At 40.2% G+C, this 12,124-nt stretch overlaps 1 protein-coding gene across 4 annotated transcripts in view; it reads right to left on the minus strand.

Moving 5' to 3' along the window:
- The window catches only part of rock2a (rho-associated, coiled-coil containing protein kinase 2a), a 202,940-nt gene that overhangs the window by 34,838 nt on the left and 155,978 nt on the right, over window positions 1–12,124 (minus strand). For all 4 annotated transcript variants that reach the window (XM_080192164.1, XM_080192163.1, XM_080192161.1 and 1 more), the window contains exons 23-24: window positions 11,407–11,500; window positions 3,586–3,680 (exon numbers count right to left, since the gene is read on the minus strand). In XM_080192164.1, coding sequence (XP_080048290.1) covers window positions 3,586–3,680; window positions 11,407–11,500 — 189 coding nt within the window. The remainder of the gene's footprint in view (window positions 1–3,585; window positions 3,681–11,406; window positions 11,501–12,124) is intronic.

The raw sequence follows: 12,124 nt of genomic DNA on the forward strand, positions 1-12,124 counted from the left end.
AGTTTACCATGCAATCATTGGTGATGTTTATAAACTTAGAATAATTTTACAAGAAAAATTGATTTTCCCAAAAATTTCTTTAATGTCTGCAATCTTGTCTCTTTTGTGGTGCTCTTGAAATTCTTTACTGTAATCTTCCATTTTCCTGTACAGTAACACTAACTAACAATGCACGTACAATTACCAAAATGGATCACTGGAAATGCAAATCATAAACTTTAATCGAAGTTCAAAGGATGAACTACAAAAATAAAACTGTAATGAAACTAGTTTGTACTTTATTCTTAAAACGTGCTAACTTTCAGAAATTCAAGTGCCATTGCATTTAATTTTTAAGATTTGTATTTGTTAAAATTTTAACATAGGTTAAATTCCATTGCAAACCTTAAAGGACTTTGATCTGAAAAGTAAAAGGGGAGGCGTAAGTAATGAGACTGAACATAGAAAAATCTCCAGCACCTATCCCGGGAATTAAACGACACAGTTGAGGAAATAGTAGATGCTTTTGTCGTGATCTTTCAAAAACTCTCTTGATTCAGAAACTGTATCCTTGGATTGGAAAACTGTCAATTTTACTCAATAATTTAAGAGTAGGAATTAAATTATAGTCTATCATTTCTTGTGGTTAACTGGAATCTGTTAGTGAGGACAGAGTGAGCAAGTGCCTAATCAAAAATGAATTGATCAGCCAGAGTTGGCATGGATTTTAAGTGCAGGCCATATCTAATTAACCTAGTTTAATATTTTTAGGTACTGGAGAGCCTGTGGATATTATTTCTGAGTTTCCAGAGACATTTGATATAATTCCACACAAAAGGCCATTCAGAAAAATGGAAGTGGTGGGCAAACTTTTGAAAAAAAATGGAGAATTAATTAGGAGATAGGAGACAGAGCTGAGACGGTGGATACACCCTCCATTTGGCAGATTTGACAACCTCCTATCTCAGTTTCTCACATATGACTTAAATAAACAAAGAGATCCATGTAACCAAATTTGCTGATGACACCAAATTACGTGGCACATTGAGTAGTGATATGGAAGCAGAAAATTGCAAGAGAACACTGATTGATATTGTGGATGGACGGATGGAGTTTAACTAATGAGGATATCCACTTTGGACTCTAGGAAGGTGGATCAGCATATTTTGTTGAAGAACTTGGAATTGTGGAAGAACATTCAATTTTTAGAGATCCATGCAAGTAATTCACCAAAAAATGAAAAGGCCTAATGGAATGTTAGTCTTCATCCCAAGAAGGCTGGAATTCAAAGGAAATCCAAAGATTATGATGAAGTTCTATAAAACTCTGGTTAAAACACAGCTAAAGTACTCCATACAATTTTGGGCACTGTACCACATCAAGATGGGGGCTGTAATATTGAGACAAGAATGGATGCAGACCATGAGCTATGACCCTTCTGCCTCAGGCATCATGGCCTGGATAAAGATAAATGAAAATGGACAGAAACTAATTACGCTTTGATGCCACCACAAATTTTGTTTAACTGACACCTTCTTTCATAACAAACATTTCGCAAGGTGTCCTAGGGACATCCAAGATCAGAGCATTGGCATTGGTTGGATCTGATCATCATTCAACATGACTCACTCAAAAGCATCATCAACACTGGCAGCTACCATAGCACTGAATGCATCAGGGTTAGAGCATAACCCATGAAGATTTTTCATTCAAAGCAGAAATGCCATCCTCATATCAATAATCAGCCACACCCACAAAAAAAACTAACAGTTCCTTGACTTGATTGAACTGGCACTGCTTGGCATTTCCACATATGAGGGCAGAAAAAAAAACATACTTCAAGACATCATCCACGATACCATACATCCAACATATGGGAAGCAAAAATAGAAAAACGTTGACTGGTTAAGGCAAACGTCACTGTGATTAAACCAGCTATAGAGGTCAAGCAGTCCGCTCTTATTAATTACAAGAGAGATACAAGTGAGAAAACTTTAAATGTACTAACAGCAGTTCAAAGTTAAGTCCATCAGATAACTAGGTGCTGCATTAATGACTATTGATTTCAAGTTTGCTAAAATATCCAGATGTATTTCACACAAGGAATGCTTGGGGTATATGTGAAGTGATAAAAAAGGCAACAGGTTCACCAGCAAAGAAAACAACTTCAATTAAAACCAAAACAGAGGTTGTCAATATCTACAATAAACTGTTGAAGAGATGCGTGGAAACACTAGCTTCAGTTGTACTCTAGGGAGAATACTAGCACATCATGGAAGAGCTGGGTATTAAACCCATGATGGAGGAGCTTGACAAAGCAAAGTTTGCCATGGCAAAGCTCCAGGTACTGATGTAATGTCACCTGAACTCATCAAACCTGAGAAACCAGCATTTCTGCAATATCTGCATTAACTTCTCTGTCTCTGCTGGAGGGAGGGGGCAGTGCACCAGGATTTGCGCAACGCAAAGATTATGAGCCTATACAAGGGCAAAGATGACTGCACTGATTGCAGCAAGTATTGAGACAGCTCCCTGTGGAGCAGCATGGGAAAAGTGTTTGCCCGTGTTATCCTGGTCAAATCCTGGCTGAACGTTTCAATCTTGAATCCTAATTTGGCTTCAGAACTGGAAGATCTATAACTGACAGGATGATCTTAGTCTGTTAGCTGTAAGAGAAATGCCTTGAACATTGGAGGCCACGATATTTCACTATAGCTTTCGACCATGTGAGCAGAGGCAGTTTAATCTGCTGAAGAAAACTGACCATCTGCCAAGCTGCTCAGTGTGATCTATTTTCATGATAACATGATGGACAAGGTCAACTATGATGGGGCAATATTGGAACTCTGTGATCTGCATTAGGGACAACAAGGTTTGTGCTCCGGCACTCTTTGGCATATTCTTCTCTTTGCTGTTACATATCTTCAGGTCTCCACAGGGTGTCTACTGATATACCATAACAGTCAGGGGAAAGGGAGAACCAAGTAAGAGAAAAAACCTACTGCCCCTCATCTACACCTACCTGCTTACAGCTTCATTTTCTGAGAGCACTGGTAGGATTGACTAGTGGTCTACTCCTGATTCTATGAAAGATAAGGACTGCTCTAAGATAGCTTGATTTCAAAATATAAAGGGAAATTAGCAAGTAGCATGACAGAGTGCAGAAGATGTGGCTTTGCTCCTATAACACACAAGGCAAACTCTTAGCAGTTTAGAGGAACGGTTGTAGAATTAGGCTACTTTTTCAGCTTAAAGTAGAAGAATGAAAATACTCAAACAAATCAAAAAAGAATGCTCCCTGTGAAATTCCAAGGCTGCCATGCAGATTGTACTAAAAAGAAAAAGACTGAGGCTTAATGTTGTAGCATTTTTGCTCAGGGACATATTGAGAGAAAACCTAGGAAAATGTACAGAGACTGTACGATTACACCATAGCAACAGGGTCCAATTAAGGATGTCCATGAATAGTGCTGAAAACTACATAATTTTACTGCTAGAAAATGCCACTGCCCGGATAAAAACGACACTTGAACAAATCTAAGCATGAGCTACAGTGACAAGCTGGGAACAGTGCTAACAACTGAAATTTGATCCCATTGTGTTTACCTGTGTTTTCAGTGTCCTCTCATTCAGCAGCTGTTTGTCAAATTGAAATTTTATATTAGCTAAATTTGCATCCTCTTCTTTCAGCTTCTGAATTTCTGAAATGGAACACAAAACCAGTTGAGATTTTAACATGCCAAGTTTTGCAGCAGATCTTCATGGATTTATCTGGTCCAAAATACCAAACTAAGTCCTAACAGTTGATGGATCTCTTGATGTACAAGTAGATAACAAGATATGAGGCTTTAATTTGGCAGGGGGATTTCAAAAGGACTTTTGTAGAAGATGATATACACCTCATCAAATATTTGTATATAAAAGTGGCTTGTGGCAACAGGAAATATGTGCAATACAAAGTGAGAAATAAAACACTTCTATATTTGGAATGGAGATGGTATATTTCAACTGTACCTCTATAAATGTTTTTCATACAGATTAAAAGAAACTCTTAACATACATTTGTATAGCATCTTTAACATCATTAAAACATCCAAAGCACTTCACAAGAGTTTTAACTCACAAAATTTGATACCAAGCAACACCAACCAAGTAGATGACAAAAATATGATCAGACGGGTAGGATTTAAGGAGTGCCTTAAAGGATGGAGAGAGGTTTAAGGAAGGAGTTCCAGAGCTTTGGAAGCTGAATGCACAGATGTAACCGCAGAGCATTTATAATTGAGAGTTGCTCATGGCACCAGAAATGGAGCAGTGCAGTTGAGTACATGAAAGAATGTGAAAACAAGGATGTGAATTTTAAAGTTGAGATGTTGTTTAAATGGGAGACAAGATAGGTCAGCAAGCACAAGGGTGATGGGTGAAAAGAACTTGGGGCAAACTAGGAGCCAGCAGTGGAGTTTTGAATGACGTTAAGTTTATAGAGATAGAACCTGGGAAGTTGGGAGTCTATTGGAATCCTCAGATCAAGGCATGAGTGAGCATTTCAGCAGCAGGTGAGCTGAAGCAAAAGTCAGGGTCAGGTGATGTTATAGAAGTAAAGATAGGTGGTCTTAGTGATTGTGTAGTTATGTGGTGTTAATCTTGTCCAGGGTAAGACATCAAGGGATGAATTTCCACAAATTTAGCGAAGTGTCATTTCGGTATGAAAACATTTGAAAATCCTGTTGGCACAATCCAGACCACAATTTTCAAACATTCTGGAAAGAAAGAAGTTCCCTGTGTGGAAAAGCTCCTCGCCTGTGGCGCACACTTTGCTTGCTCGTGGTGGTTATAAGCAAGCTGATCCTGCAACGAGACAAATGGGGATGATGTCAGCAGGCCACCTACCAGGTGTGACGCAGATGATGGCTGGCATGTGTGCGCGCAGTGCGTGAGCAGGGTGGAATTGAGAAAGAGAATATCAAGGGGGTATAAGGAAGTTGGGAGGTCAGGTGAAGTTCTGAGCACTTCAATCATTTGGGCACTGCATTTAAATGGCTCCACAGAAGTTTCTCACAGTCAAGCCAGGAGGATGGCAGCAAAGAAGCCAGCTCCACGATTCACTGATACAGCCCTCTCAAGAATGTTGGATGTCATGGAGGAGAGGAGGGCAACTATCTACTCTCAGCTGGCAAGAGATCCCCCAGCAAGATGAACCCACCTGGGGGACTGTGGCTGCATTGGTGCCAGCATCTTCCATAAGAGGACAGGGTGCAATGCTGGAAAAAAAAATGACCAATCTATTCCAGTCTGCCAGGTAAGTGCTTCTTGTCTCCTCTCACCACTCCCTTTTTCAGTCACCCATCCCCATGCCATTTGGGCCCCACATGCTGAATCTAGCAGAGTCAGAATACCTGATAGGCAGCCTGCTAATATCAGCCCCATCTGTCTCCCTGCAGGATCAGCTTGTTCACAACCACTATGAATGAGCAAAGATGGCAGTAAAATGGCAGAACTGAGGATCCTGCCTCTATGTGAGGAGTGAGTCCTGGAGCTCGCAGAGGAGAAACAAGACCATGCTGTTTGGAGAGTGAGGTGGGCCTGCATGAGAAAAATGAGGAACTTCTGCATTTTCATCCAGCTGCCCAAACCCATGAGTTACGTGTGTCCAACACCTTTGCCTTGCCATGTACTAATATCATGTCCCTTCCCTTGCAAGGAAAATCACCTGAGGAGCCTGGCCCATCCATTAGCATGGTGCCACTACCAGCCCTTAATACAAGTTCTGAGGAGATGTTGGGGGAAGACAGAGATGCATCATGGCTGAGACACACTTCAGTGGGCAATCATAGCAGACAGGCTTCTGCGTTACAATCTGGTAAGCATCAAGCTGCTGCTGATGCAGATCAGGCAGAGGTAGGAATGTCTTAGGGATCAGACAGTCAGAGGTGTGCTGGATCCCAGGATTCAGCTGTGTGCCAGCAAAATGCTGTGTCTCTGGATGCATTTGTCCCTCAGCTACCTGAGATGCAAAGACACAGCCAAGAATATCAAGAAAGGTGTCTGTGAAACTCCTGGGATTCAAGGTTAACTGAAGGAGTCCTGAAGCTTTCTCTCGCAGAAGATTGTGCCGGCATGCGAGGCACTCAGGCCAGCTCCTACCACGGAGCTGACTAAGAACCCCCAGGTTTTCCACTGTGGCCAGCACTAAGGATGGTGGCCACAGTGGAAAACCTGGGGGTTCTTAGTCAGCTCCATGGCAGGAGGTATCCAAAGCAGAAGAGTGAGAAACACCTGACCTCTCATCTAATCTCATTTACCAACACTTGACCCATGGCCTTGAATATTATGACATGCCAAGTGTTCATCCAAGTTCTTTTTAAAGGATGTGAGGCAACTTGCCTCTATCACCCTCCCAGGCCATGCATTTTCTGACTATCGCCAGCCTCTGGGTAAAAATTGCTTCTCCTCATATCCCTCTTAAATCTCCTGCCCTTCACTTTGAATCTATGTCCCCTCATGATTGACCCTTCAACTAAGGGGAACAATTGCTCCATATTCACTCTCTCCATGTCGCTCATAACCTTGCACACTTTGATCAGGTCACCCACCTCCCCACGTCTTCTCTGCCCAAACAAAAATAATCCAAGCCCATCCAATCTCTCTTCATATGTTAAATGTTCCAGCTCAGGAACTGCACACAGTACTCTAGCTGTGGCCTCACCAAAGTTCTATACAACTCCAACGTGATTTCCCTGCTTTTATAATCTATGCCTCGATTGATAAAGGCAAGTGTCCCATATGCCCTTTTCACTACTCTACTAGTATACCCTTCTGTCTTCAGAGATCTATGGACAAACAGGACAAGGTCCCTTTGTTGGACAGAACTTCCTAGTGTCATGCCATTCATTGAATACTTCCTTGTCAAATTACTCCTTCCAAAGTGTATCACCTCATACTTTTCAGGGTTTAATTCCATCTGCCACTTATATGCCCACTTGACCATCTTGCTTGTGTCTTCTTCTAGCCCAAGATACTCAACGTCACTATTAATCACCCAACCAATCTTTGTGTCATCCACAAACTTACTAATCTTACCCCAGATCTACGTCATTTATATAAATGACAAACAATATGAGGCCAAGCATAGATCCCTGTGGTATGCCACTGGACACTGGCTTCCAATACCAGCATCTCCACGTCCAGTAACTAAAGCAGCGTTCTGACATCACCTCTGTCTCTGACAACTGAGTTACCCAGTATCACATGTGCATTTGCCTTTATATGTCTCCCATGTGAGACCTTGTCAAAGGCTTTGCTGAAATTCATATAAACTACATTAACTTGCAACATTAGTGTGCCTTTAAGGTTTTTTAAACACATGGTTTCTTAGTTCACAGCTTCAGTGATGTCACTGTTGCCAGCTTGAGTGGAAATGTCCTTTCATTGTGGCTTAAGTGGAGTTGTTTATGTTTACTCTGGGATTAATTTTTATGATTCTGCATCGCTAGGAGGATGGAGATGTGTTTTTGGACAGTTTTTTTTCATTTTCAGTCTGAATCTGCATGTTCGCGTTTTAGTTTTAAAAGGGACAGCAAGCTAAAAAGTGTTTTCCCTCTCTCCCTGTTGTTTTGAAAATTTTGTTGGTTAGCTGAAAACAAGATCTTGTTCTCCTGAAGGGTGAAAATCTGTTGCTGTTGGGGGCTGAACCAGAGTCTCTCTAGTGTTTTGGGAAGCTGTCTTGTCTTCAAACTGTTTGGAGTGAATTCAGAGAAATGCAGACTTCAACCAAAGGACTCAAATTCTCTTATCATGTGAACAGCAGACTTTTCTATATTGAACCTGTTTAAAAGGTCTTGTCTATGGCAAAGGTTATACATTGTAGTGGTTGTTTTGTTTCTTGTTTGTAATTGATGAAAGTTCTTGCTAATTTTATTATGTTAACTATATTCTTAAATAAATATTGTTTGATAAAAGCTTCCTAGTGGGTCTTTTGAATCACACCTGAAATAAAGCATCTCATGCTTATCCTAGCAAAGTTCAAGATGCAAAACTTATGATTCAGGCGGGTTTCATGAAACACTTTAGAGGTTCTAATTTGAACCATAACAACAGGGGGTTAATCTGGATTAAAACCTGTACTTCTTGATTGATTTGGGATTATTGAACTCAAAGACAGTGAATGGTGATCATATTGGTGTTTTCTTTTCAGGTGTTATGTTCAGGTTTAAATAGGGAGGGCCTTGTGGAATAATGGCTCTTTTAGGGCTAAGAAGTTTTTGGGGCTGGCACAGGTGATGCAAGGTAGTTTACAAAAAGTGACTAAAACAAAGCTTTTGGAATTAGCAAAAACGTTGCAGTTGACATTGCCTGACAGTGTATGGAAATGGGAGATAATTGTGGCAATAGCTCAGCATTTAAAATTGCCAGAAACACAGTCCGAATCATTGGAAATGTCCAGAATTCAGTTACAAATGAAACAGCTCGACCATGAAGAAGAAATGAAAAAGCAGCTGGAATTCAAAATAAAGGAAGGAGAGACAGTAGCGGAAAAAAAGTCAAGGAAAGGAAGGCCACTGCAGCAGAGAAAGCCTGAGAAAGGGAAGAACAAAAAGCATATGAAATTAAACTGCTTGATGGGCAGATGAGGGGAAAAAGAGAGAGAATTAGAATTTCAGAAACTGGAAAGACAATTTGAACTTGAAATGTTACAAATGCAAATATGTAATACTGTGAGCGTAGCAGCAAAAACAGCAGATGATTTTGCATTGATTCGTGAATCAGAGTTTGGCTTCCAACATCAGTTTCAGCCTGAGGAATAGCAACTGGGGAAAAGAGAAATCCTCAGGGGTAAGTTTAAAGGAGATCTTGTGGGAGATAATAAAGACAATGTACCTCAGGTTAAAAAGGAAATACAGGAGGGTAGAAGAGAAATGAAAAGCCTCAGCTGTTTTCACTGTAATAAATTGCAGTGAAAACATCACAGTCTTTCTCCTTGAATTCCATACCTTCATCCTCACTCTCTTGTAGTTGTACTGCCAGTTTCAGCCAAATCTTTAATTGCTGAACCATTTATTTTTGGTGAATGTAGGAATAATAGTTGTGAACAGACACAGCAATTACACACAATCAGATGGAATTCTCAAGATATGCATGTAGTGTGGGAAAGATGATTTGGGTGAGTTCTGATGCAAATAGGAACAGCTAACACAAAGGATTAAAGCACAGGTTTGATATTGCTGTCTGTAAAGGAAGAAGGAAAAACCTGCATGTATATAGATAGCATCTTTCACAACTTCAGAATATCCCACAATGCTACGCATTCAATGAGGTGTTGTTCAAAGGATAGTCCCAGTTGCAACGCTGGAATAGAGGGTAGCAAGGTCTCACAATAGAATTACGACCGGGCATTTAATTCTTAGGTGTCAGTTAAAGGATCAATATTGGCCAGAACACTGGGGAGGATTTCCCTTGCTCTCCTTTGAAACAGCACCATGGGAGCTTTTACACTCACCTGAAAGGACAGGCAGAATCTTAGTCTAATATCTCACCTGAAAGGCAGCACACCTTCAGTGCTATATCATTGTGTCATTCCAGATAGCACAAGGTGTTACTTTGACCACACATGCTAGAAAGAAAAACTAGAAAGCCCTTTATCTATTGAATTTGGATTTCTTCTTTTAAACATTAGCTAAAATTGGTGAACATCCATTATCTGAGTATAGGTTTTCTACAATGTGGCACTATTTCATTTATGACAATGCCAATAGATCTCTAGGACAACTCAATGATGTCACTAGAACCCACTTTACCTTGGGATGACGAACCCTTTAGCAACTAGGTTTCTCTGAAAAAGACACAGTAAGAAGTCGCACAACAGAAGGTCCAATAGGTTTATCTGGTATCACAAGCTTTCACAGTGCTGCTCTTTCATCTGGTGAAGGAGCAGTGCTCCGGAAGCCTGTGATACCAAATAAATCTGTTGGATTTTAACCTGGTGTTGTGAGACTTCTTACTGTGTCTACCCCAGCCCAATGCTGGCATCTCCACACCATCTCTGAAAAGGGATATGATAAAGCAAAAACAGACAATACTGGAAAATCTTAGCAGGTCTGACAGTATCTGTGGAGACAGAATAGGGCTCAAATTTCTAGTCTGGATGATCCTTCATCAGAACTCATATTATGATGCACCTGGCTTCCAGGAGATGATCCTGTGACCAGTTAGCTTAGTAGATAAACAACAGAGCAAAAACAAAGGTCAACATAGGGTGGTTCTGTGTTCAAGCAGTTTTACTCTTCAGTTTTGGAACAAGCAGGCTGCAGAAGAGAAAACATTCCTCTGAAACAGTCAAAATGGTGAGTCCACTGCAAGAGTAGAAAAATTCTTGTTAACTGAAGGGTTCCGTACAATGAGTTGAGGTTTGGGTATAGCCAAACAGAGTGAATGAGCAAACGAGCAAGAATTTTAAACCACAGGAAAGTTCAAGCTAGAGGTGACTGTGCTGTGCTGCACGGGGAGTTTGCAATTTTCGGAAGTAAACGAAAGCCCATGAAATATCAAATCTTATACAGATCTTTGAAGTCATATTCAGACCAAGTGGTAAATCTTCTAAATTGTGATAAGTATCTGGCTTGAGTTTTGGTGTGCAAGGTGAAGGAGGAAAGTGGATTTAAAAACTTTGATTTGGACATGGGCATGATTGTCTGGCCTTCCCACTGGCAGGATCTTCTGGTCCTGCTGATGGTGACCACCTGAAGCTGGTTCCCTGTCAGCAGGATAGGCGAACAGCCTAACTCACCACAGACATTGGTAGAACTGGATGTTCCTGCCACCAGCTAATGGCGAGCTGCCCCTACCATCAGAAAACTTGCCCTTAGTAACTGAGTTAATTGTACATTTAAACTTTACTTTTACTGTAACTCGCAGTTTAAAATAGGGTGTTGTTATTAGGATATAGGTTCTTTGACTTCAGTATAATAAAAATCATTTCTTTTAAACCATGAACTTTGTGGCTTCATTCTTTTAGTAAATATCTGGGTACTGGATTCTTGACAAAACTAAATACATTCCTGGTCTCGACCAAAACTATGAAAGTGTGTATTTCAAGACATTCACTCTATCTGAATCAAATGTAGGTAGGTCAGGAACTGCATAAAAGTTTTGCTATACTACTTAGAAAATGGATGCAATTAAAACCTTTCTGACAACAGGAGCCATTGTCACCTCTCAGTGAAACTGTTCCTTTTCCTCATGTAAGTGACGACATTTCAAAAAGTAAGTTGTTGGTTGCAAAGTTTTTAGGATGCCATAAGGAAATAAGGTACTATAGAAGTATAAATTGCTCCTTTAATATCAAATTGAACAGTACACTAAAAATTAGGTTGAGAATGCACAAAGGAATTGACACATATATGATTTATTTTGAAATTTATGTATACTCACGGTCCTGAAGCTCCTTCATTTTATTATTCTGTTCTTCCTTCTCACTTGCAAGATTTGCTACATCAGCAGTCAGCATTCTATTTGTCTCCTCCAGCTAAATAGCAAATTAAAATATTTAAATGAAAACTATCAAAGTTACACAAATGCATATCTGGTAGTTGTGTAATAGTTCCATTGCACCCTCTAGCAGTCTACAATTTATCAAATTTGTGCTCAGTGTAAGTTTGCTTCATCAATGGAAGACATTTTTGTTGCAGATGTTAAGACACTTGAGGCCTCTTCAAAGAAAACAATTGTGTTGCAACTTAGCTTTAAATATTATTTGGTGTTATGTTTCTGAAATTAAGAATTTTTTTGACATAGAATGGTACTGCATTAATTTCTAATTCCACAAATATATGCGGAAACTAGCACTTCTGTCCAACCACAATTCTGACTCAAGTGTAATCGCGACAGAGTCAATTGGAATATTCTTAAAACCCAAAAATGGATAAGTATGGGTCAGATGGAAAAGTAAAACTGTTCTCTGGAGCTGTGATTTCGACGAGTGGCTGCCTTTTGGTGAGTGTGCTGCATTGTAATTACTATATTTTGACTTAATTCTAGTTCGAGAGGGTTTTTTGATTATTTTGGCGCTCCGTAGCGGGAGATAGGCGCGGGGGCTGCTGGGAAGGGAGCGCGGGAGTATAAAAAGAAGGCCAAGGTAGATAGCGGGCAG

This window comes from Carcharhinus amblyrhynchos, chromosome 7 (genome assembly GCF_965287045.1).
Source record: "Carcharhinus amblyrhynchos chromosome 7, sCarAmb.v2.hapA, whole genome shotgun sequence".
NCBI classification, from domain to species: Eukaryota; Metazoa; Chordata; class Chondrichthyes; order Carcharhiniformes; family Carcharhinidae; genus Carcharhinus; species Carcharhinus amblyrhynchos.